Source organism: Lepus europaeus, chromosome 15, assembly GCF_033115175.1.
Source record: "Lepus europaeus isolate LE1 chromosome 15, mLepTim1.pri, whole genome shotgun sequence".
Lineage (NCBI taxonomy): Eukaryota > Metazoa > Chordata > Mammalia > Lagomorpha > Leporidae > Lepus > Lepus europaeus.
Window position 1 is genome coordinate 26,748,860 of NC_084841.1, and position 27,772 is coordinate 26,776,631.

The 27,772-nt window shown below is 42.1% G+C and overlaps 1 protein-coding gene across 1 annotated transcript in view; it reads right to left on the minus strand.

Moving 5' to 3' along the window:
* Positions 1–595: 595 nt before the first annotated feature.
* The window catches only part of ADAMTS12 (ADAM metallopeptidase with thrombospondin type 1 motif 12), a 333,668-nt gene continuing 306,491 nt past the window's right edge, over positions 596–27,772 (minus strand). Inside the window, exons 21-24 of the mRNA XM_062211778.1 lie at positions 22,987–23,163; positions 16,705–16,848; positions 13,106–13,265; positions 596–4,308 (exon numbers count right to left, since the gene is read on the minus strand). Of these exons, the coding sequence (XP_062067762.1) occupies positions 4,130–4,308; positions 13,106–13,265; positions 16,705–16,848; positions 22,987–23,163 (660 nt within the window). The 3' untranslated portion in view covers positions 596–4,129. The remainder of the gene's footprint in view (positions 4,309–13,105; positions 13,266–16,704; positions 16,849–22,986; positions 23,164–27,772) is intronic.

The window sequence follows — 27,772 nt, forward strand, 5'->3', positions numbered from 1 at the left end:
CAGCTCCGGCCATTGTGGTCAATTGCGGAGTGAAACAGTGGATGGAAGCTCGCTCTCTCTCTCTCTTTCTCTTTCTGTCTCTCCTTCTCTCTGTGTGTAACTCTGACTTTCAAATAATAAATAAATCTTTTTTAAAAAAATAGGGAGCTGTTCCTGGCCCTTGATTAAAATCAGATTTCTTTCCACTCCCATTCATGCATGCCGTCAAACATTATGGAGATCACATATGGATATCTGTTCTTCTCTTCCTCAAGATTATTACTTATGTCACATGAGTAGATTTTGTCTCCTTAGGTACAAATTCTACCTTTGCTAGTTGGACTTTGTTGTGCATTACATGTGAAAAGAATAGAATTTCCAGGGCAATCCAGTACTGTGGATATTTTATACAGCACTTTAGATTATCATATGGTGATATCATGCCAGTGTTTGTACATTCATGACCCATGACCTAGGTGTATTGGTCCAGGGTGGGGTGGGAGGAAGAAGTTGACAGCATCCACCTCCAGGTTGCTAAACTCCAAGGCAACACTGGTAGGTGATGGGAATCTTGTAGCAGGAGTAAATGAATCACAAGGAAACATCAATGAGCTTGGTCATTTATTGATGCCACACAAAGGCAGGCTGTGATTACAATCTGGCTTTAAGTATTGAGGTACCCACTGAAGGACCCCTTAAGGAGCTGGGGAATGGGAATGGAAAGCAGCACAAAGATGCAGATAGGGCAATGGGTTTGGTCACCTATATCATACAACCACTGAGGAGGACCATAACAGGTCGGAATGTACTTCCCACACCAAGTTATTTTTAATGACATTATTTAAAATAATTGTGTTTGAATTAGCAATATAAGCAACAGGAGATCCATCCAGTATGTTGGTTAGACTGAGCACCAGGAAGATTATGTCATGTGGTTCTTTCCCTGGAAAGTGAATCAATGGGGACTGAGCACCAGACACACAATCCTGGAGCTTTATCTTAAAGTCACAAGGGAGAAGAACTGAGAGCTGCCCTCTCTGAGGTAGCAATAGGCAACTTTCAGAGGTTGGAGGACTTTAGTCAATACAATGGCAACTTACGGTTCAAAATAATTATATAGTCCCTCAAATTGTGTTTCACATGCATGGTGAAGATTATCAAAAAACATTCATTATGTGAAAAGCATCATGTTGGGATTTAGTGGACACTTGGCTGTCTCAGAATGGACGGAATTGTGCTCTTGTTTGAGTAAACCCATAACAAAACCAAGTGTTTTTATACAGGCTGGCAATTCTTCATACCATGAAATGATTTCCTGACTTAAGGAAGTATTGACTATGAAGTCTCTTGGAATATTCTGTTTATTTAATTCTGTTTTTATGCTCAAGAATTAAGATGATCCACAACTTTTAGAGAAGAGGTAACTACCACTGGGGAAATGAATGTAAACCAAATGCTTTAGAATCTTAATATATTTAGCACCAGACCCTGTGGTGACCCTCTCTGGTTAACTGGTGGACATCTACTCAGTGTCTCTTGCTATACTTCTTTCTTGCTCATACAAGATAGAGAAAGGAGGATCAGGATGAAGCTAACCAACAATTTTTCTTCATGTAAGCCCCTGTGAACATCAAAAAAGTGAAGGCATTGTACAGGTTCTTTGCCATCAGTGTTCTTGTTGTTCTGAACCCTCCCTAGTATAGCAAGCACCAGGAGCTGTCTGAACACTGCTGACTCATAGCTAAGTGTTGTAAAGGTAACAACCAACATGACAGATAACTCCTAGAGTCTGCAATGATGGATGCCATAAAACTCTCAACACAGCACCATCATGGAAGTGCATGTCCATGACATGTGATCAAGGACCAATTACTCATCTCTGGAAACCTAGAAAGACCTAGAATGAAGCACCTGGCCAGACTCTCCTCACATGTCTTATGCTTCCTCCCCTGCACAGGTCATAAAAGACACAGTCCATTCTGTATGCTGGGAAATCTGGCCTAGTTCAGTTTGCTGAGGTCAGTAGGAATCTGGGAATGTTCCTGAGTTTCATAAGCCTGTTAGATACAGGTCTCTGATAACATGTATTTCACCCTATGCTAGTACAGTAACAGGTTGAATTAAATAAATCTAACTTACTAAATTAATCCCTTGGAAAGCCTGTACTACATACACTTCAGCGACAGTCTTTGCAAATTGCCTCATTTAAAAAAAAATCGATTTTCCTACACTCATAAAACTAACAATTTGTCTTCTATTCTCTCAAACTATGATTTTACCAGAGATTTTCATCAACCAATAACATTTAAAGACAGAGAAGACAAGAATGGAATTATCATCTAGAAATAAGTTCCTTGGCTTTGGGTAAACATTTCTAGTTTCCTCCTGTTTCTGGTATATCTTGAATCTTGTCCCAAGACCAGTGTTGTATATTCCACAGGTATTTATAGATTAATACATACTAATGGCTTGGAAAAAATAAAAAGCACATAATACATAATTTTAGGTTCTAAATAATCAAACAATAGAACTGGCATTGGCCAGCAACACCATTACACATTTTAAGAGAAGATACATATGCGGAGATTCACATACTCTTATTCATTTGTGTAGGTTAATATTCGTTCTGCCACCATGTAGATATCAGCACCATTTTTCAATAGCACCATTCTGCTGAACAGACAGACAGTTCAAGGGAGATATGGGATATTGTGTTCCATGATAAAGATTGAGAGTATTTGCTGCCCATAACATGAAAGCCAGATCCTTGACTTCGCCCACTGTCAAGAACTGGTTCTGAAGCTTTCATCCCTCTAATTGTTTACCCTCGCTTTTTGGATTCAGTCCATGTAAGGACCTCCCTTTACAAATAAGTTCACTGGGAAATTTGTGCTGAATTTGAGGCCACAGCCCATTTTAACTTCTGGAAGGTGATAGGTACATCTAGAACAAGGATTGTAACGTTCATTTCAGTATTACTTTCATTTCAGTGAGTTGTGGAGTCACCTGACTCACCTATTCTCCCCAGGGTAAGAGACCTTTAAAAGTAAGTAAAAGGTACACTGAGGAAGAGATCTTTAGCCCACTTTTTAGAGGTTTTTCTCTGGACTAGAAGTTTGAACTAAGTTCCAGCATTTGGTCCAATTGACCTAGTTCCTGGCACTATGCTACTCTAGAGCTCCATTGTGCAACCTGGGGGGAGCAAGGGCGGCTGGCAGCCATGGATCAGGTTGTAGCAGTTTCTGTGACTAAAGCCCTGCAACAAGAAGTTGTGAGATCGGTTCATGACTCAGGCAGGGACAGTGCAGGCACGAGGACATCACACAGGAAGGCTCGAGTGCTCTTCTGCTAGGCAAGGGGGAAGAATCGAGGCCTGCATTTCCTTTCTTATGGCAGTGAGAAACTGATTTCAGGTCATTTGCTTTTTAAGAGTTTTCATAGAAACGATCCTCAAGTCAGAATGTTTTCTGTGTAGCGAACATAAATCCCTTCAGCTGCACCTTATGTTCATTTCTTCTAAGTCTAGAGTCTCCAAGCCAGGGCAGGGCACATATGGAATCCAACCTGAGGGGTGGACGGAGCGATGCAGTCAATGTTTTCTCTTCCTGCCTTAGTTGAATCCTGGGTGACTGACAGCGTTTCACTGCCAGAAGGAATTAAAGACATGTTCCTAGAAACCCCCTCAGGATATTTTATATAGCAGCTTCCCCAGGTATGGCGGGAACAAAGAGTATGCATTCATCAAGATAAACAATGAAATCATCTGTTCCCTGGGTGAGCATGACTCTCCTGATTCTCTTGAGGTAGCCTGGGGAAAGTCTGGTCTCTATGTTCTTATCTTTGGGAGGGGAGAATGAGACATGATTTCCCAGACCTGCCTAATCTCCCACTTCCTCAGGAGCAGTCCCCAGGCGAAGCCTGATTCTCCTGGCTATTTCACTTTCCTATCAAGGAGCAGCAAGTAGACAGTCCCGGGCCTCCTGTGACCCACATTTTATGGCTAGAGGAACACAATGGCTTTTTTTTTTTGTTATGACCCAAGGTTCGACTTGAAAAACATAAAGCAAAACCTCAATGAAGTGACCCCGGGGCTAAAACATGTGGTCAGCAGGCTGCTGTGGTCCATGGTGGAGGTGGCTTTCTTCTGGACTTAGAGCATTCTGGGGTTCTTAAGTAACTGCCGCTTTCTTTGTCCTTGGGTCTGGGCGACGTGTGTCTGGAGACACGTGAAGCAGCACTGTGCCTTCACGGTGGCCGCAGAACATTTCTTCATGGCCTTCAGGGTCTGGCAGAATGTGACTGACAACTTATCCTTGGTGCAGGGGACACCTGCAAGAGGAGGGAAAAAATGAGAAAAATCCCACAGATTGTCCTTTACGGGAGAAGGAGCACGACTTCTATTAAGTAAGGCTTTCTGTGTCTCCAAGACTGATGGATGTTTATTGCATATCAGACACTGGGAGAAGTGTGTTAAACTGAATGATCAGTCCCAATTCTTCAGGCCCATGCGGCAGGGTTTAATATTTCTGTATTTCATCCCTGTGGAGTAGGGTTTAATACTGCAGGAAGATGAGTCTGGTGAGCTCCTGGCAGCACACTAAGCACCTGGAAGAACCTGGCCCTTGCAGCCACTGGACCAAGGGGATGAGAGACACAGGGATCAGACCCAGACCTAGCCTATAGCTTGCATCCAAGGCCAACCGGAACCAGGTAGATCAGCTGAACTGCAGCTAACCTATGGATGCTGAGCAAAAAACGCATGGCAACAAGTTTTAAGCTGCTGTGTTTTGCTTTGTGGCATTGTTATGATGATAGTTGAATGCCACATTTTATGTGTATCACTTCATTTAACCTTCACAGCAGTACTAGTAGGTAAATATCTTTCCATTTCATCAGTGAGCAAAGGAAGGCCAAGAGCAGCTAGGAACATGGATACTGTTGTTCAGTCAAGAAGTAACACCGCTAGATCTGACCACAGGCAGTTTGACTACAGAGCTCTTGTTTTTATCACAGTATTCACAGTACAAAGCATTCAAGGAGCCATCAGCTAACTCCTGCTTCCTGAACTTTATTCGGTGGAGTACAGAGCATGGATCTCAAAACTGTGGTCACTCTTCTCCAGAAGTACACAATGTGACAAAGGCATAAGAGGTGCACAAGTAGTTTGCAGAGTCAGCACACAATTGGTTATTGGATTTCCACTCCTGGTTCAACCCTAGCTGACTTTGAGCAAGTCTGCCCCTTGGTTTTCTTGCCCTTGCTACCCTCATGCATGAATTAGACTGGGAGGCTCAGAGGCCACCCTCTCCTCTCCATTTTATAAGTGGGACTCAGACCACATGGCCCATATATTTCTGGTCTGAAAAAAGAACTCAATGAGGCCCAAATCACAGATTTTTCTTCTAAAGAGTGAAATTGTTTCAAATTTCCTTGAGTGCCGCTTGGAACTCTGGTTGCCTTTCACTCTTCTTTGGCAGAAAGATTTTAATAGTCTCAAAGGAAAGTGCTTTTACCAACAGGCTCGGTCCTTTGTCAACAGAGCAGCTGCTGGGGTACAAGTTGAATAGATTTTTGACCCCTCAACTGTGATTGTCACTTCTGTAGGCTCTTTTCACCTTCTCATCACAGAGAGAGAAAAATGCTCTATCTCTGCGGAACGCATCATTTCTTTGCCTGTACCTTGTTTTTTTGTGTGTGTGAAGGAATAAATAAATGTCTTCCGAAAACCCATTTTGTGTGTCAATTTCAAGTGCACTTAGGAATAGGTAATGAATAATGCTCCCCAAACCCCAAACCTGCTGTCATTGTGGATTCTTTTCTTTGACATGTCTCTTCTTTAAACCTATTTTAAAAACAATCCATCACTCCTAAAATCCCACAGACAATTGTCCTATACGCATGCAGAGGTTTTCAAGATAGTTCGTGTTTACAACAAGCATTCCTATTGTGAAACAGCCCTCTGAGCTTTTCATGTCCCTTCTCCCCACCAGAGCAGGAGGCAATCTCCCCTGGGCCATGCATCTTGCGGGCTGTTGTTCAGAACAAGGTTACGCTTTCTGCCCAGGCTTCTGGATTTGGGTCACAGTCCAGCTGGAAGCCCAGGTGTCACATGGCTTGGCTCTTCGGAAGCCCTCGTGATGGGCAGAGATGCTACATGTGGAATAACTGTGTTCTACATTCTCTCTGCTGTGAGGATGTGAGTGTTTGGAGGTTGCTGCAAGGAAGGAGGGAGACAGAGGAAATGTGAGCATTCTGTCCTTTCCACAAAGCTTCTTTTGGCTACTCTGGCTGCCATGGATCCTTTCTGTCTCTAAACCTGCATAAACTATTGGGAAACCTGCTCAGACATGGCTGCAGACTCTATCTTGAGCTGTTCTGTAAATGGTGTGAGAAAACTCTTTTTGCAAGGGTAAATTGTGATTCCTCTTTGGGGTGTTTGCCATCTAAATAGTGCCTCAGGCTTGAACTCATTTGTGGGTTCAGCTGGGTCTTCTGGAGTTTAAATGTCCACCAAAGTTGAAGTCTTGGTCCCTATCAATGTGAACTGATTTGGAAATAGGGTGTTGGAAGATATAATTATGTTGTAAATTAAGATGAAGTCAACCTGGAGTAGCATGGGCCATTAATTCAACAAGACTAGTGGCCTTATAAGAAGAAAAGAGGGAGCTTGGTACAGCCACTTGGGATGCCTGCATCTCATAAATGAGTTCCTGGTTTGAATCCCAGTTCCTCTGCTTCTGATCCCTGTTAATACACCTGGGAAGGCCGTGGAAGATGGCTCAGGTACTTGAGTCCTTGCCACCCATGTGGGACACCCTGATTTAATTCCAGGCTTTGACCTGGTCTCACCCTGGCTCTTGGGGGATGAACCCGTAGATGGGAAAATCTCTGCCTCTGACTCAAATAAAATAAAATAAATAAAATGAAAGTAATTTAAAAAAAGATTTAAAAAGAGAAAAAAGAGAAGCAACAGAGATAGGCTCACACACACACATGTGCATACACACACAGAGAGAAGAGAAAGTCATGTCATGATAGGCTTAGAGAAGGAAGGGGCCCATATTATAATGGAGGCACAAATTGCTTTTAAGCAGGTGTAAGTCAAGAAAAGACAAGCAGGGCTGGCGCTGTGGCACAGCGGGTTAATGCTCTGGTCTGAAGTGCCAGCATCCCATATGGGCGCCGGTTTGAGACCTGGCTGCTCCACTTCTGATCCAGCTCTCTGTTGCTGCCTGGAAAAGCAGTGGAAGATGGCCCAAGCCCTTGTGCCCCTGCATCCATGTGGGAGACCTGGAGGAAGCTCCTAGCTCCTGGCTTCGGATTGGTGCAGCTCCGGCCATTGCGGCCAGTTGGGGAGTGAACCAGCAGATGGAAGACCCCCCCACCCCCGCCTCTCCTCTCTCTCTGTGTAACTCCAACTTTCAAATAAATTAATCTTAAAAAAAAAAAGAAAAGACAAGGACTGTGAACAACCAACAGTTGCTAAGAGTGCAAGTTCAGCCCTAGAAATATCTTGAGTTTGGGCTTTTGGACTCTACAACTGTGAGAAAACAAATGTCTGCTTTATGGTAAATTATTATAGTAGCCCTAGGAAACTAACTCACAATGCATTCCATCCCATGGCAATGACAACATAGGTACAATTTATTAAGCATTTACCTATACTAGGCTATGTGCTTGATGTATGCTTTGTCATTTGATCTTCATAGAAATTTACTTGCAGGTACACATATTCTCTTCCTTCTAAAAACTGAAGATTCCAGAGAGAAAGGCTGAGCAACTGGTCCAATGTCACATAGCTGGTGCATTGATTGTACTGCTGAAATTTGGATGTGTCTCTGAAGCTTTGCCTCCGAGAGAATGAATGTCTTATATTGGTGGTAGGGGAGGAGGGAATCACATGGACAGGCCTTTCCTGGCCCAAACATCTTCATTTTCTCAACTCAGGAGCCCCACTTGTCAGGTTAGGTTAACATCTGAAATATGGACAGAGGCTCAGCCAAGCCTGGTGGTCCTTGTCTGATCTTGGAAACCACAAAATTATGAGATCAGCTTTCCAATGGTCATTGGAGCTCTGGAAATGTGCTGGGTCCTGGGGTCCAACTGTTTGAGAGTGGGGAACTAGAAGAAGAGTGGAGAACAATGGTGGCCAATATTGGTCGTTTGTATTCCAGGCATATGTTCAGCAGCTTATTTAGACAATGACTGTGAGCTTGACATTGTGATGGGGATTAATTACACCAGTTCCCCTTATTATTGTAAAACAGCAGAGTCTTTTGTGTTCATCAGCAAACTGGATTCCAGTCCTAAAGTGCACACAATGCTTGTAACTGAGGGCAACTTGGATAGGAGATGCCAGTTTCCTTCTATTCAAGAGAAACCATAGTAGACATTTAAAGGGACAGATACATATCGCTATTTCATTGCTGTCAGCTGTGTCTAGCTAGGTTAGAGAGAGAATATTTTGGCAGTGAATAAAAGTTGAAAAACAATTTCAATATTGTTGATACAGTTTCCATAGAACTTTGCTCCTTGAGGCCAAGAACTCTTTCTTAAATGTTTCTATAGCCTCAGCCTTTAGCATCTACCTTAGAAATATCTTAATATCAATAATGTTTGCTGAATAAATGAAAATCTATTCATCTGGAATAATATCCTCGAGTAGAAAATTTACTGGCTTAATTAAATGTTCATTTGTATCAATACAAGATCTAACTACTATCTTTAAGTGTGTGTGTGGGAGAGAGAGAGAGAGAGAGAGAGAGAGAGAGAGAGAGAGAGAGAGAGAATGAATCACCCCATCTTCAGGTTAATTTCCCAAATGTCCACAACAGTCAGAGCTCAGCCAGGAGGGCAGAACTTGATCTGAGTGTCCCATGTGAGTATTAAGTACTCAAGTATTCAGTCATTACCTGCTACCTTCTGGGGTGTGCTTTAGCAGGAAGCTGGACTTGGAAATGGAAATGGGGGCTTTTAACACAGGCATTGCAATTTGGAATGTAGGTGTCCCAGTTGGCATACTAACTGTTGCACCAAACACTTGCCTCTTCTCTATTCTTTTTCTTATCTTTCCTACCCCAACTCTTGAAGTTAAAATAAATAAATAAGAAATATATAAGTACACAGATAACCCAGGAATGGTATGCATAAGGTTTTGCCTTGATTTTGTTTTTTAATCACATGAGTATAATGCATAGAACATGGCTGATAATCAGTAAATGAATTTTCTTATTTTTCACCCCAATATTTGGAAAGAATTTTGTAGTTGCTACTATGGAAAAGTTGGTTTTGATTTAGATTTTAACTCCTTAAGAATTCCGATGAGACCTAAAGAAAGTAAAATAGTCAGAAGAAAGTAAATTTTATATGAATTTATATCTAATATTTAAAATGGACATAGATATGTTGAGTGTGATGGCTGGCTCACAAGAATTGGACATTAAATGATGTGTTTCAAAGCACTTTAGAAAGTATATGGGTCAGGGTAGGTGGGTGACTCATTAAATAAAGGAATTTCTTGTAATTTCTCTTTCTTGAAATTTCTCTTTCACGTTGCTTCTGTGTGAGTAAGAATGGCTTTGCCTTCATGGGAAGCTCATAATTAACTTGTGTAGGCCTAATAACTGTTGGTGAGTGGAATTCATTGTTATTTACATCCATCGCTAGCCAACTATTAGTCATCATCTATTCACTGTGCTATTTCAAGATGAAAAACACTGTGCATTTAACTCAGTTTTCATTATTGGAGATTGTATTGTCCAGCAACAAGTCAATTAAAGAAATCTATATATAATTAAACTAACGCATAACACCTGGGACAATCAATCAAGACCAAGATGAGGTAGCTGCTTCAATAATATACACACATGGAGGAATGCACACTCACACATTAGAAGGGATTCCACAGTCTCAACATTTTTAAAACATGGTAGCCTAGAAGGTGACAACAGGAAGAAGGGCTCATATTGGCCCCTTGTTCCGTAACAGGTGGTTCTCAAACTTTAATGTACACCTGAATCACCAGGGGATCTTGTTTAAATGCAGATTCTGATGTAGATTCTGATGTAGGTGACACCTGTGATCTTGCAGGTTTAACAAACTCCTAGCAGATGCCAATCTAGTTCATCAGGAAGAGAGAATCTGGAAGACTAAACACTAATAACAACTCTGAAAATGAGCCCAAGTGGCCTTTTTTGGTGTTTCAAGTAAGGCCAACCAAATTCACCTTTGCAAATTGGTTCAGAAAGCAGCTGCATGTGGTAATCATATCTAAACCACTTTTGTCTCAGAGCACTACACTAAGGTTTTCAAAATCACATCTCTCTCCTGGTCTCCACAATGGTCCCACAAACCAGTCACAAAGTATTCTCTCCTAGACAGTTCACTGGATCCTCAACAAATATGTTCCAAACAGAACTCATTATCTTTCTGATGTCCAAACCCAGGCTTTCTTCTTAGTGCATGATAACTTGCCCAAGTCACCAACATCAGCATTAGCCTTCCTCTCCTTTCCCCCAGCACATAGTTCTGCCAATTTTCCCTTTAAAGTGACTCCTAAATCTGCTTACTTATCTCTGTCTGTGCTTCTATTTCTCTAGGTCATGGCATATCTATATATATCTATATAGACAGCGAGCAAGCAAGCTTGGAGCAAAGTTGCAGTCTCCTAACTGGTTTTATCTCTCTTCCTACATTGTACCAGCATGATTTCCTTGTCTTCACTCCTTATTTGGGGTACTTCAATGTCTCCCTTCTGCCCGAGGAGTAAAGTACAAACTCACCAGCATGCTTCACTGGCTTCTCATCTTCTAACTCCAGCTTTCCTCTTTGACTCTTTCCATTTTCTAATTCCCCTTGAGTTTTGTACTTGAGTTAGATTTAAGTGCCATACCATTGTCTTCTTCCTGCCTATTCCAGAAGCTAGAAGCTCCTCCTGGAACTGCTTGTCTGATCTTTCTGCTCATTCTTAACTTTCTCTGTAGGTCTTTCCTACTCTCTCAAGTTTGGGTTTGATGTCTTTTCCTCCTAACCACCCTTCTCATAGTGCCTCTCTCTAGTTTGTAATTTTGTTTGTTGGTAGACATTGTATATTGTATGTAATAAGTACCCACTACAAATTTGCTGAATAAATGCATGATTTGAAAATAAACACCCCTTAGGAAAAAATCTTCTCAGGATATTAATGGCCTGGGCAGTCTCTGTTGTATGCCTCAGAACTTGGGAGGAGGCAAGCACACAATTCTCCATTTCTCATCTCTAAGAATCCTTGGAAAATGACTACCACTGTGTGTTCTAACAACATGCTGCCTTATCAGGAGCAACATGGTCCTTTGTTAATGTCTCATGGTTGGTTCTTTAGTTAGAGACAAAGTAAATTCACCCTGACATTCTACGTTACTGGACAGTATCTACATGAGGCATTTTCTCCTTCACAACTAATGTAAACAAATTATCAAAAACTTCCTCTGTCCCTACTGGAGAACTTTCACCCCAGGTTCTTAATTTAATTTAGAAACCTTGCCTGTCAATGAAGTTCAAAATATCAGTGGGGTGGAGATTAGAGTTTGCGGTTGAACCCACTCATTTATGGATAAAGAAAGTACAGTCTGTTGAAATGCAGTAACTTGCCCAAGGGAGGTAACTGACTTCCCTTGTGATAGTGTTGATAAGAGCACTTTATCCATATTGTTTAAAACATTCACTATAACTCTGCACAATTTGTATTATTGTTCCCTTTATACACAAAAGGAAATGGAGGCTAAGAGCATTAAGCAACTTGTCAAGGTCATATTGGTAGAAAGAAGCTCTGTTAGGTTGCAGACCCAGTGCTGCCCATTCCCAAAGCAGGATTTCTGCCTTAGCTGTGGAAGCGTGGCATGTGGAGAGCAAAAAAGGAGGGGGGCCTGGGCTGGCAATCTGGCTCTGATGTCACTGCACTCTGAGTCACATACATGCCACATACCCTCTACAGGCTGCAACTGAACACATTTGAAACAACTGAGGGGATTATATGCCACAATTTGGGATACTTTTGACAGTGAACATTGAATGCCAAAGACAGTGTTGATATGTCACAGCTTACCTCTCGCTATTTTTTTAAAAGATTTATTTATTCATTTGAAAGAGTAATAGAGAGGAGAGTCAGAGAGAGAAATTTTCTATCCACTGGTTCATTCCCCCAAATGACAGCAATGCAAGAGCTGGGCCAGACCAGTTGGGCCATGAGCTTCTTCTGGGTCTCCCACGTGGGTAGCAGGGGCCTGAACTTGGGCCACCCTCTGCTGCTTTCCCATGTGCAGTAGCAGGGAGCTATATGGGAAGTGGAACACCAGGACACAAACCAGCGCCCATATGGGTAGCGAATTAACACACTACACCACAATGCCAGCCCCACCTCTTGCTCTTTGAATTCCCATTGTCCATGTTCACAAGCTATTCCTTGCCCCCACCCAACTCACAGCCTCCATGTTCTATATGTTTAATACCCAGATGTCCTGGGTCTTTGAGAGGACTGCCTGCAGTCTATGGTAGCTCCCCTGTCTCTCAGTAGTGAGGCTTAAATGTCTGCAAATTCACCTTCACTGGACTATCCATTGGTCAAAGTCTGGAGAGTGTAGGAATTGTCAAAGTCTGGCTCTCTGCTCAGGAGTCAACAAATCTGAGAACTGAGCCTCTTCTTTTTCCATCCTGTTTCCTCCATCCCTTACTGGCCCTCTCTGGAAGCACTTCCTTAATGAATCTTTTGCACACACCTTCACTAAGACTCTGCTTTCAGACAATCTGACCTGGGGCAGTAGTAGATTTATAGAGAAGACCATATGTACTTGACTGTGTTCCCAAGAAAGTCAAGAATCTCCCTTTGACATCTTTGAAAAAAAAAATGGAAGTATATAATTATCAACTAGGTGGATGACATCAGTGTGGATATTGTTTGATAGGAAGGTAGATGAGATAATCCCTCAAGGAATTAAGAATCAAACCTCACTGAATCAGACTCCTTGCAGGTGGGCCTCTTTCAGCATTTCTGTTCAGTAAAGGGCATGCAAAATGATCCCCCCATGGAGTGATATGCAACGACTTATTTAAAAAACACTCTCTTCTCCACTCAGCAGATCGATTCACTCACCAGCACCTCTGCTGCAGGGCTGAGAATTGCAGTTTTGGAATTCTGGAGGTCTGGGTTCATGATCACACAGGCACTGTGCTGGATCTTCAAGCGTACTGTTCTCTGAGGGGACACAACGCACAATCCTCTTCTGGAGGCCACCGCCACAGGAAGCAGTGCACTGCAAGAGAAGGGTGCACAGAGTCAATTATTCCCCAGAACCACCAAGGGAGCACAGCAGAGAGCCGCTAGCACAGCTGTGATTGAGCAGGGGGCAGTCTCTCCATCATCAGAAACCTTTTTGAAGAGTAATAAAGACATTAATAGTTTGGAGCTGAGAGTTTAGGAAGGGTCTTATATGATGAGTTGCGTGGATTGAGTTTGGCTTAGTTTACTGTTTGGTTCTCTAAAGAATGTTCTCTTTTTCCTGTGTTTGAGAAGGATCTGTTGTCTTCCTCTGCATAGTTTCACCATTGAGATCCAGGCAGCCTTCTGAGCACCACGGGATCCAACTCACCCAGCCACACAGGGATGGTCCCAGGAAGGATTCCTAAATCAAGCTGGGCCAATTAATCACTTCCTTGGAAATTTGAAATTGAGACCCAGCAAGAGGTTACATCTGAGGCTGAAATATGCAAAGTTGGGTGTAGTTGTGGCTGTATTTCCTGCTAACCAGAAGGCAAGAAAGCTAGATGACAGAAGACATGAGTGGAAGGAAGCATGTTATTAGAGAAGAGTGGAAATGAGAGATGGTGTGCTGATAGGGTCTTCATATCCTTGGTCTACCTAAAACTCCCAACCCAGAATCATGAATATATAGAGTGAAACATATGGAGGGAGGTTGAATTACAAACAAGACAGAAGAAAATTTCATTGCTGGGCTTTTTTGCCTCTGCTTTTCAGTTTCTCTGAACTAGTTTTGATTCAGGCTGGTAATCAGATGTGGGGAAAACAGCTGTGGAGAGACCGGGAAAGCTGAGAGTAGGGAGAAAAGAGAAGTGGGAGAGGAAGACCTGGATGGAATGGGGGGAGAATGTGCACTGGAGGCAGTGACAGGGCAGAGTATGGAGCTTGGGGGGGGCCATGTGTGGTCTCAGGACATTCTAACAGACAGGACTCTAGTGCAAGGCCATGATTGGTTCCCTGCAGCAGGAGGGCGATGCCTACCATGTGGGAGCAGCTTCTATATGATGATTCCTGGGGATGTCAAAAAGTATGCATTCTTTTTTAAAAATTATTCTTTGTGGTAAAAACATATAAAACAACATCTACATTTTAACCATGTTTAGTACATAGCTCAGGTGCATTAAAAACATTCACACTGTTGTGCAACTATGACCATCCATCCATCTCTAGATTACTTTTATCTTCCACACTGAACCTCTGTACTCATTAAACAAGAATTTCTCATCTCCTGTCCCTACAGCCAGCCCTCAATAATCATCATTCTATGTTTTTTCTTTATGAATGTGAATACTGTAGGATCCTCGCATAAATGGAGTCACACAGTTTTGTTCATTTGTGAGTGGCTTATTTCAATAAGGACAATGTATTTGAGTTTTATCCAAACTGTAGCATGTGTCAAAATTTCATTTTTAAGATGGAATCATGTTGCATTATAGGAATATACCACAAGTACCAGAAGTTGTTTATCTATTTGTCTATCGATAGAGCCTTAGTTTCTATTTTTAGCCATTGTAAATCACTTACACTCTTATGATTTACATTTACATCATGTTTTATTACTTTTAGCTTCATCTTTCTTATACAAGGACACTCCAATATGGGATGCCGACGCTTCAGGCCAGGATTTAACCCACTGCACCACAGCACCGGCCCCCTTCTTCTTCTTTTTTTTTTTTTAAAGATTTATTTATTTATTTGAAAGTCAGAGTTACACAGAGAGAGAGGGAGAGGCAGACAGAGAGAGGTCTTCTATATGCTGATTCACTCCCCAGTTGGCTGCAACAGCCGGAGCAGCACTGATTCCTGGCCAAAAGCAAGGAGGTCCTTCCAGGTCTCCCACATGGGTGCAGGGGCCTAAAGACTTTGGCCATCCTCCACTGCCCTCCCAGGCCACAGCAGAGAGCTGGATCAGAGCAGAGCAGTCAGGACTCAAACTGGTGCCCCACCAGCTATGCCACAGGGCAGGCCCCCTTTTACCATATGTATTTTCATTTGCCACCACCAACTGTGCTTTACTCTGAAGTCGCTGGTGTAGCTCTTCAGAGAGAAGACCTCCAGGCTATCATTGGGACAGAGAGAATCTAAAGATTCTCCTGCTTCTCTTCCAACCTTCAATCCACCTCCTACCCTCATCCCTGCCTTCAGAAGCATCTGAACAGATTGTCTGCTTCTTGGCAGTCCTGTGACAGCCAGCTTGTAGCTTTCTCTGCATTGCTAAGTCTCTAAGTCTATTGTAAGTTTGACCATCTCCTTCCAGCTTTTCAAGTTTTACTGACCCCTCTTTCTGCTGTTGTCTCCTGCCCTATTTTTGTGGGTATGTAGCATTTTGGCTGTGTTATCCTTTCTGTCTATTTAGTGGTTTTTTGGGGAAAAAAGGTAAATGTGTATTTTCAATCCATAGCTTGTCTTTTTCACTTCACAATAGATTATGGAGGTTGGGAGTGATTTCAAGGCTAGCTCCAATGTTAGCCACTCCCCACCATCTCATTCTTTCATACATACAATTGATGAATTCCTGATACAGGGCTCTTCCAAGGACACTTCAACTTATGTCCACTTCCAATAGGCTACCACTTCCAACTCCCTCAGGGGATTGTCCACAAGACTTAAAAATGTTCTTTTGTAGTTTTTAATCTTTGTGAGAATTTGTGCCCCCGAAGAGTCAGCACTTACTCCCGACACTGAGCAATGATCAGTAAGGTAAATACCAGGCCAGTAATGTACCGTTTCAGGCTTCAGTCTCCTTTTTCTCTGGCTTCTTCTTATTTTCTATCACTGCTGCTTCCCTACTGTTGCATTTCCTAATAAAGTATTAGATTTTGCATCAAGAAAACGCTTGATTTTCTAGAAAATTCAGGCTAAGACAAGATTCTGATGGCAAGAAACTATGGGGGAATTATCTTTAGTTTCAGCATCACTGATACAGTGTTATTTATGCAATAAATAACCTTCCAGAGAATAATAAAGCCCTCACTTACAGTTTAATTTCTTTGTTTATCTCCCCATCAAACATGTTGGCCATCTGGCAGACTGATCTGCTGGCTGAGTAAGGGCTGAAAACCACTAAGTCAGACTAACCCTGCAGTTTCAAGACACGGGTGATTCGTCTAGCAAAGGTGTTGGGTCCCAAAAAGCCTTTCCTTAGGCTTTGTTCTCTTGGCATAATTTTGGTATTTGATCTTTCTTGGTTTGAAAATATTTGACCTTTTCTCTTATGAACTCAAGACAGTAAACATGGATCCACAGCAGCTGTGGACTAACTTCTAGTAGACTTGGAAATGGTCGATGGCAGAGCAGCACAAAAACAAAGGGTATAGAATCACAATGTGAATCAATGACAATCTCAAATATTTACTTTTATAACCCAAAGAGAATGAATGCCATTTTATTTTATGAAGTTAAAGTCAAATGAAGCTTCTATAACCAATTCTTACCAGGTCCCAGTTCCCAGTGGTCCAGTGACAGCAAGGATGCACATTGCAGGTCCTGGTGAACGTGGGCTTTTTGGCCCAGTTACAGCGGCCTCCAGGGCAAGAGACTCCTCTCTCCTGAACTCCACCTCCACAGGACCTAGAACACTGAATCACAACAGGGAGAAGATGAGGGAAAACCCAGGCGGTGGCAGACTCAGTGATAGGAGAGAACTTTTCACCATCATTTCAGTTGTCTGTTATATCATTAGGAATATTAGCAACTGTATTGGAATCTGGGACATCCTTTTGACGACTCTAGTTACTTAAAACAAAAATGGGGAAACAGGGGTGGGGTCAATAGAGGAAAACTTGAATATAAACAGGAAGAAGAAAATGAAAAGATGCCAAATGGCCCAATGTCAGACAATATGTCAAAAGGAAAGAATTTTGGTTAAAACCCTAAATAAATGGTCACTCCATAAGGAATGTTATATTATCTGCATTTGCTTTGTGGCACAAGAGTCTAGAAACCAAATCTAAGTTTAAAGGTATTTTTATAATGATTGGCTTTGATAGCCCCAGAGTGGGGTTCACATTTATAATACATTTTTATTTTTATTTATTTATATATTTATTTTTAAGAAAGCTCTTATTTAATGAAAACAAGTTTCATAGGTACAGCTTTAGGACTATAATAGTTTTTCCCCCAAAACCTGCTACCCATCCCCACTCCCGTCCTACTCCCTCTCCCAGCCCATTCTTCATTAAGATTTATTTTTAATTAACTTTATATACAAAAGACCAATCTACACTAAGTAAAGATTTCAACAATTTGCACCCACCCCCCCACACAAAGTATAAGGTATTGTTTGAAGACAAATTTTACCATTAATTCTCATAGTACAACTCTTTAAGGACAGAGGTCCTACTTGGGGAGTAAGTGCACAGTGACTCCTGTTGTTGATTTAACAATTAACACTCTTATTTATGACATCAGTATCACCCCAGGCTCTTGACATGAGCTGCCAAAGCTATGGAAGCCTTTTGAGTCCAAAAACTCCATCAGTATTTAGACAGGGCCATAGTCAAAGTGGAAGTTCTCTCCTCCCTTCTGAGAAAAGTACTTCCTTCTTTGATGGCCCCTTCTTCCACTGGAGTCTCACTTACAGAGATACTTCATGTAGAACTTTTTTTTTTGCCACAGTGTCTTGGCTTTCCATGACTGAAATGCTCTCATGGACTTTTCAGCCAGATCTGAATGCCTTAAGGGCTGATTCTGAGGTCAGAGTGCTGTTTAGGGTGTTTGTCATTTTAGGAGTCTGCTGTGTGGACTGCTTCCCATGTTGGAGCATTCTCTCCTTTTTAATTCTATTAGTATTACCAGACATTTGGTCTTATTTAGGTGATCACTTTGACACTTAATCCTTTCTATATGAGACATTTGGTCTTATTTATGTGATCACTTTGACACTTAATCCTATCTATATGATCAATTACATACTTTTTTTTTTTTTTTGGACAGGCAGAGTTAGATAGTGAGAGAGAGAGACAGAGAAAGGTCTTCCTTCCGTTGGTTAACTTCCCAAATGGACACTATGGCTGGTACACTGCGCCGATCTGAAGCCAGGAGCCAGGTGTTTCCTCCTTGTCTCCCATGCAGGTGCAGGGCCCAAGCACTTGGCCATCCTCCACTGCCTTCCTGGGCCACAACAGAGAGCTGGACTGGGAGAGGAACAAATGGGGCAGAACCGGCGCCTGACCGGGACTAGAACCCGGGCTGCTGGTACCGCAGGTGGAGGATTAGCCTAGTGAGCTATGGTGCCGGCCCAATTACACACTTAATATGATCACTTTAAAACATAAGATGGCATTGGGATTCAGTATTCCTTTCCTGCTACACAAAGTATTAGAATTAAATGTGTCCCATGAAAAAATGTTCAGGATCACTAGCCATCAGGGAAATGCAAATCAAAGCCACAATGAGGTTTCACCTCACCCAGGTGAGAATGACTCATATACAGAAATCTACCAACAACAGATGCTGGCTAGAATTTTGGGAAAAAGGCACACTAACCCACTGTTGGTGGGAATGCAAACTGGTAAAGCCACTATGGAAGTCAGTCTGGAGAGTCCTCAGAAACCTGAATATAACCCTACCATACAACCCAGCCATCCCACTCCTTGAAATTTACTCAAAGGAAATTAAATTGGCAAATAAAAGAGCTATCTGTACCTCAATGTATATTGCAGCTCAATTCACAATAGCGAAGACCTGGAATCAACCTAAATGCCCATCAACAGTAGACTGGATAAAGAAATTATGGGACATGCACTCTATAGAATACCATACAGCAATAAAAAAAAAAAGGAAATCTGGTCAGTTGCAACAAAATGGAAGAACCTGGAAAACATCATGCTGAGTGAATTAAGCCAATCCCAAAGGGACAAATATCATATGTTCTCCCTGATTGGTGACAACTAACCGAGCACCAAAAAGGAAACCTGTTGAAGTGAAATGGACATTATGAGAAACAGTGACTTGATCAGCCCCTGTCTGTCAATGAACAAATGAATACTTTATCCCTTTTAGTATTTTTTTGTTCTACTTAATACTATTGGTTGAACTCTGTAATTAATACACAATTATTCTCAGGTGTTTAAATTTAACTGAAAAGTGATCCCTGTTAAATATAAGAGTGGGAATAAGAGAGGGAGGAGATGTACAGCTCAGCACATACTCATTTGGACTTATCACTAATGGTAGAGTTAGAAATGTGCCAGGGGATTCCAATTCAATCCCATCAAGGTGGCATGTACCAATGCCATCTCACTAGTCAAAGTGATCAATTTCAGATCACAATTGATCACACTGATGGGATTAAGAGTCAAAGGGATCATATAAACAAGACTAGTGTCTGCTAATTCTGATAGAATTAAAAAGGAGAGAACGATCCATCATGGGAAGTGGGATACACAGCAGACTCATAGAATGGCAGATGTCCTAAACAGCACTCTGGCCTCAGAATCAGCCCTTAAGGCATTCTGATCTGGCTGAAGAGCCCATGAGAGTATTCTAGGCATGGAAAGCCAAGACACTCTGGCAAACAAACAAACAAACAAACAAAAACCCTAAATGAAAGATCTCTGTGAGTGAGATCCCAGTGGAAAGAACAGGGTCATCAAAGAAGGAGGTACCTTTCTCAGAAGGGAGGAGAGAACTTCCACTTTGACTATGACCCTATCGGAATAAGATCAAAGTCAGCGAACTCAAAAGGCTTCCATAGGCGTGGCAACTCATGACTAGAGCCTAGGGAGATTACTGACGCCATAAAGAAGAGTGTCAATTGTTAACAACAAGAGTCACTGTACACTTACTCCTCATGTAGGATCCCTGTCCTTAATGTGTTGTACAATGTGAATTAATGCTATAACTAGTACTGACAGTACTTTATACTTTGTATGTCTGCATGGATGAAAACTGTTGAAATCTTTACTTAATATATACTAAATTGATCTTCTGTATATAAAGATATTGAAAATGAATCTTGATGTGAATGGGATGGGAGAGGGAGTGGGAGATGGGAGGGTTGCAGGTGGGAGGGAAGTTATTGGGGGGAAAAGCCACTGTAATCCAAAAGCTGTACTTTGGAAATTTATATTTATTAAATAGAAGTTAAAAAAAGAATTAAACATGTCCATATTAGGAACAATGAATTTGATAGATTCATTTGTGATTCTGATGCATTGGCTGTAATGTTCCCAAAATAAATTCAAGATGACAAGTTGGATTTCTGAAGGGACTTAGTTCTAAAAAAATCTAATAAGTTATATTGTCTCATTTTCACGAGGTTTCTAGAAGAAAATTCTGGAATTCACTGAATCTTTGAAAACTATTCTGGGTACTTGGAAAAGCACTTTTGAAAAATCTTACTGGCTACAGCAATAACTCCAGGAATAAAACAATTATAACTATCTTGTCAATATCATGCCCACCACACCAGGCACTTATGTGTAGTGGTGCCATAGAATAGGGCAATTACATACAATTAACCTGTTTTGTTCAATTGAAGAACTAATGTATTACCCTCACAATATTCCAACTTTGAGAATCAGCGTGGATTTCCCCCCAGTTATGCAGTATGTTTTTAACTCTGATGAGAAGAGAAGACAAATCTCACTTTGGAGATTGCCATGTACACCTATATAGGAGCATACAGATCCAGGGCTACTTGGCCAAGTAATCTGCAAGAAAAGGGTGAAGGAAGTGTGGATAAAGTGGTTCTCAAAGTGTGGTCTTCAGGTCTTCAAGTTCAGCATTCTCTGGGTACTTATTGGAAATGCAAAATTTCAGGCCACATCGCAAACGCTCTAAATTGGTTACCACCGGAGGTGCCATTCACCTGTGTTCTGACAAATCCTCTAAATGCTTCGGATGGTGATGCCAAAGTCTGCCAACCCCTGGTATAGAGCTATTCCCACAGCTCTATTGCATCTACCACGTAGGTGGTAAGAGCTGGCTTAAATTTACTGATTAGGTCGAGAACATTCCCAGAATGGCAAGCCATTGGACAGTATGGACAGGCAGAGCAGCACCACACTGGGCCAGATGCCACCAAGGAAGCAGAACGTCTTTCTCGTATCCAGAAAGAAGGTCTGATTCCTGTGTTCAATAACCTGTAAAGCCATTCATCTGGCAATGCAATCTAGGCTCCTATGCAAAGTTCCATAATTCCGGAGGCTTCACCTGAAACAGGTCCAGGCCATGCTCAGCCTACAGTGAGAGCTTGGAGGCCTGAGTTAAGGGCATGGGACTAGCAGGTACCTCCTGTAGCACAGAGCTGGGTGGGCAAGGAAGAGAAAAACGGGGCAGTAGGAGTTGCTGCCTAGGAAACACCAGGATGTGGTTCAGAGCTCAGGAAGCAGCATGAGTGCTGGACCTGGGGGGAGGCAGGCAGCTCTAGGGGGCTCAGTCAGGCTTCTACATTGACTCTGTATCTTCAGGTTGGGGTTCTCCACCTTCTCTTCCTGGGCACTGAACAAGTTATCTATGCAGCGTTTCCTCAGTTTGCTCTGCTCAATTGCCTTTGGGCTAAGTTCTAGTGCAGAAAGAGCACACGCACTAGAGTCTGCCTATGTGTGAACTGAGAGTCCATCACTTATTTTCCAGTTGTGTGGTCTCAGGTAATTTTCTCAACCTTTCTGAGCTTCAATATCCTCAAGGCCTACCATATAGGCTAGTGTGAGAATTAGACCTTGTGTTGTATGCAAAATTCCTATCCCATGTACTTACTTAAAATATGCTGGGTTCCTCTGTTGTTGTTGTTGATGATGATCTTTTAGAAATGTTTATTTATTTGAAAGGCAAAGAGAAAGAGATAAATAGAAATCTATCAGCTGGTTTACATCCCAAATGCTCACAATATCCAGGGCTGGGCCAGGTCAAAGACAGGAGCCAGGAATTCAATCTGTGTCCACCATGTAGGTTTCAGGGACTCAAAAACTTGAACTATCACCTACTGCCTCTTAGGATGCAGGTTAGCAGGGAGTCAGGATCAAAATCAGAGTTAAGACTTGAACAACAACACTTTGATATAGGTGTCCCAAGTAGCGTCTTAACTGCGAGGCCAAGCACCTACATATTTAATTTTGGTCTTTATTCTGTTTGGCACAGATGTAGTTAAGGGTATGTTTTAGCTATCAAGGTGTGTGTCTCTTAGAAAATCATACCATTCTACTCCACTAATGAACAGAAAACTAGTTTCATGTGATGATGCAGAACAAAGACCCAGCAGAGCCAGGGCCCTTGCAAAAGAGAGAACTCACACCCATACCACCTCACTTTTATTTGTGCAAACGATGATCTGGGCATGTAGCAGAGAGGTAGAACTATACAAGTATACTGGGCATGGAAAGGACATGCTCTCTCCATGACTTCAGCCCAGCTGCAGAAGCCTGGGAGAGGCACATGAGTCTCTGACCAAAATGGCTCTCAGCCAAGTGGTCCTTGTTCAAACCATTCCGTTGTAGTTATTTTCCCAAAAGGGATCTCAACTGCCTAATATATCCACTGGGAGACCTGGTTGTGACAAATCACTTAACTGCCCTGACTGAAACCACACATATCAAATCCCCGGTGAAGCTCTTCTGGCTCCTGTAGGTGTTCAGCTTCCCCAATACACTGTGGGATCATTGAGGGGGGCGGTCACTGGCAGGAAGCAGACGTGGTCTGCCCTGACTTCCAGATCTACATGCTGACTCATGCTAGGCTGTACAATGGTATAGCTCCCTTTCTGGAGATCTTACCTGGCTCCAGGGCTCCACCTGCCACTCCTCGCAGGGCTCTGGGTTACAGCTCATACTCAGCGGGGGAGGAATGCCGGCCAGGAACTGGCAGTGAAACGGCCTCAGGCTCCGTTCGTCCCTGCTGTCCAGGCACTGAATCTCGCGGATCTTGAATCCCCCACTGCAGTTTCTGGAGCACTGTTTGGAGAGCAAAAGCAAAGGCAACACCTGAGTGCTCAGTATTGGGTCTCCATTCCTATCTACCAAAAGGTGGAGGCTCCAGGCTTCCAGTCGGAGTGAAGGATTAGGTATACTTCAAGTGAACCCTATGTTCCTTTCCATGCAATAGAGAGGAAATCACACAAGCAGGTGCCCAAATGGGGCTATGACGTCAGAACACAGGCACAGAATTGAGAGGGTTTCTTTTTTTCCTTTCCTTTCTTTGACAGGAAGGGAGAAGTGGGGGGAGGGAGAGAAAGAGGGAGAGAATGTGAGACCGATACTCCTGTCTTACTCCTATCTGCTAGTTCACTCCCAAAGGCCAACAATTTCCAGGGCTGGGCCAGACTGAAGCCAGGAGTGAGGAACTCAATATGGGTCTCCCATATAGGTGACAGGGATCCACTACTTGAGTTTGCCACCTGTTGCCTCACACGTTAGCAGGAAGCCAGAATCAGGACGAGAACTACAACTCAAACACAGGCACTCTGACACAGGATGCAGTAATTCCAGCTGGACCAAACACCTGCCCGATTGTGTGAGTTCTAATGTCAGATACGAGTGGTTAAGTCACAGAAACACTCAGAGCCTCGAGAGCCACATATGTGACCTGGGATAATGACAGCTACCCCCCAGGCTGTTCTGAAGTCTGTAGACATTGAGAGTGCAGTGCCTGCTGGTACACTCTGTCTCAGTGCGTGCCCGTCCCCCCTGGAATTCTGTCCTCATTCCTCTCAAAGAAGCCCACCTACCACTGTCCAAGAAGGGGGCATCTAGGATCCCCATGGGGGGAGCTGTCTGTCAAGGTCTTTCTATCCCTTTCTAAGGGTCCTGCTAAAATAGATTTTCTTCATGATTTTGAATACTAATCAGGTTACTGTGTCTCTTAGGCAAGGCCTGTAGCAGGAAAATTCACAGAACATCTGCTCAATGGCTTGAATCATGGGAATGAGCTATCCCTGTCCTTGTCCCCACTACCATCCTTCCTCCTACACCTGCCATCACCTGCCTCCACCACCGAGAGTCTTCTCAGCACATCCCTACTGAAAGCCATTACACGGGCCCTAGGAACTCCCCTCTTCCCACACTCTCAGCCTTGTGTAGCCATGTCTGTGTCTGCTCTGTCTCAGGAAAGGGATGCGCAGGCTGCAGAATTCTTCTGATGGATCATGACAAATGTTAGTGGGTTTGGGTCTCTGACAACCAGAGCTCATGTGGCCTTTTGTGGAGTACTACCTTTGTTGGCATTCTGACCTCTTGGATTTTGGCGGCTGCATGTCCCTTTGGCTTATCTTTTTTTTTTTTTTTTAAAGTTTACACCCGGTGTCCACTTTATTTTTTTTTTAACTTTTATTTAATGAATATAAATTTCCAAAGTACAGCTTATGGATTACAATGGCTTCCCCCCATAACTTCCCTCCCACCCGCAACCCTCCCCTCTCCCACTCCCTCTCCTCTTCCATTCACATCAAGATTCATTTTCAATTCTCTTTATATACAGAAGATCAGTCTAGTATATATTAAGTAAAGATTTCAACAGTTTGCCCCCACATAGCAACACAAAGTGAAAAAATACTGTTTGAATACTAGTTATAGCATTAAATAACAGTGTACAGCACATTAAAGATAGAGATCCTACATGATATTTTTTAAAAATTGATTAATTTTCTATGCAATTTCCAATTTAACACCAGGGTTTTTTTCATTTTCAATTATCTTTATATACAGAAGATCGATTCAGTATATACTAAGTAAAGATTTCATCAGTTTGCACCCACACAGAAACACAAAGTGTAAAAATACTGTTTCAGTACTAGTTATAGCATCACTTTGCATTGGACAACACATTAAGGACAGATCCCACATGAGACATAAGTACACAGTGACTCCTGTTGTTGATTTAACAATTTGACACTCTTGTTTATGGCGTCAGTAATCTCCCTAGGCTCTAGTCATGAGTTGCCAAGGCTATGGAAGCCTTTAGGGTTCGTCAATTTCGATCCCATTCCGACAGGGTCATAGTCAAAGTGGAAGTTCTCTCCTCCCTTCTGAGAAAGGTACCTCCTTCTTTGATGGCCCTGTTCTTTCCACTGGGATCTCACTCACAGAGATCTTTCATTTAGGTCTTCTTTTTTTTTCCAGAGTGTCTTGGCTTTCCATGCCTACAACACTCTCATGGGCTCTTCAGCCAGATCTGGATGCCTTAAGGGCTGATTCTGAGGCCAGAGTGCTGTTTAGGATGTCTGCCATTCTATGAGTCTGCTGTGTATTCCGCTTCCCATGTTGGATCGTTTTTTCCCTTTTTGATTCTATCAGTTAGTATTAGCAGACACTAGTCTTGTTTGTGTGATACCTTTGATTATTAGACCTATCATTATGATCAATTGTGAACTGAAATTGATCACTTGGACTAGTGAGATGGCATTGTTACCTGCCACCTTGATGGGATTGAATTGGAATCCCCTGGCACGTTTCTAACTCCACCATTTGGGGCAAGTCTGATTGAGCATGTCCCAAATTGTACATCTCCTCCCTCTCTTTTTCCACTCTTATATTTAACAGGGATCACTTTTCAGTTAAAATTTAAACACCTAAGAATAATTGTGTGTTAATTACAGAGTTCAACCACTAGTACCAATGTAATACTTTATCCTTTGGCTTATCTTGCCTCCACATCCTGGTCTCCCTCATGGGACTGGCCTGACTTTTCTTGTCCCTGTCTACATCCAGGTGGGGACCTCAGGTAGGTAGAATGGAGATGGATACCTGTGCTCATCAATTCAGCTTCCTCCCCAGATTCTCCCTAGTTTAATCCTATGTCCTTGAAGTTCTTATGACTAAGTATTTCTTGCTTCCCTCTCTGCATTACCTATCATTGCTTTTCTTTTATGTCTCAGCTAAAATGAGACACCACCCCAGAGAGATCTTCCTTGGATATTTTATACATGAAGGTGCTTTCTACTGCTAGTTATCATAGCCCTTTCTCTGTGTCTATCATAGGAACTTGAAACATAAAACAGCTTTTAGTTATTCTGTGTAACCTTAGACTATCACTGCCATGAAGGTAAGCCCAACCTGCCTTATTCAGCATGTGTTGTGAGTACTTGGCATGGGGCCAGTGTAGATAGTTAAGAAAGATTTGTTGAATCAATGTATGAATTCTGAGAAAATGCCAGCTGGGTGAGATCCCAGTGGGCTGAGGCTATCTCTGGTCCTCACGAGGTAAAGAGCATCTTTCGTGATCCTCCCAATGCTCCCATTAATTATCTCATATGCAGTCTAGGCTGAAGAAAGGCACCATCAAGAAAGGGTGTCTTTTCTTTTAAAGTGTATTTTCATCTGGCTCTCTTCTCTGCATGGTAAAAGATCATGCTCTCTTTCTGGCTATGGTAGAATAATTGTGATTGTAATTTAGGTTGTGAAAAGAAAATTCCCCAAGGCTTTTCAGTAGAAATGAACCCCAAATACTGCTCCCCTTCCTCTGCAAATTGATAGACCAGGCTATAGTTCCAGGCTCCCAGCTTCAGCCTGGACCAACCCCAGCTATTGTGATCTTTGGGGTCTCTCTCTCTCTCTCTCTCTCCACCCCATACCTCCCCATTTTTCTATCACTGTGCTTGTCAAATAAAGAAAGAAATAAATATTTTTAAAAGCAACTGCTAATTTAAAAATAGCATAGAACAAATGACAAAGTATACTGATAATGTTCACATAAGAAATTTGTTAGACATAGTATCTAATGGAGTTTTATTGTTTCCCATTTGTTGCTATAATCTGTTATTTTCAGATTTAATTTTTAAAGGAGTGTTACTTTTTTGTGTAGACTGTGTACATATTCAAAGAGAGATGAAATTCACTAATATGTTGAAGTCAGTAATAAGGAAAGACAAATCTATGATTTTCTATTCTATTTTCTAAAAGGCCTCTGATCCAGTTAGCAAGTGGGAATTGGCAGCATATGAAATCACTCCACTCCTAATGCAGTTCTGCCATTGGCTTGATGCCAACTGTTGTGTTCATTTTCTTCGTACCCTGGAAGAGGTCATTTGTATTCCTACTTTCCTAACATGGAGCCTGAGGACAAGAGCCTTGCTAATGGAACAAAAAGACTGGCTGACGCCCCGTTGAAATCACACAGGTCTGATCATTTTCCAGGTACTCCACCATTTGTGTAATTCAAAACAAACTCAGAATGAAAAATATCTTTAGCTGACAGAAACCTCTGGCAGAAATAAAATGCAATCTCAACCTTTTTTTTTTCTTATGTCATTTTTAATTTATGAAGGAATCCTGATATAGTTTCCATGTTGGGTTCACACAGGCTGTTCAGATAAGTATAGAGAAATTAACAAACCAAGATCAAGAGATCAACAGACTTCATTCAGAAGACCCTGACACCACACAGATGCGTGACTGTAGATTAATTATGTTGCTTCTCAATGCCTGCATTTCTCCATCAGTATTAGAAAGAGGATAAGCTAGATTAAATTACTCTAATAGTTATGAAGGGGAGAGGAACTTTCTATCAAGGGCCATTTGGATTTTTATAACATTTTTCATGGACCATATAAAATTATCAACTTAAAAA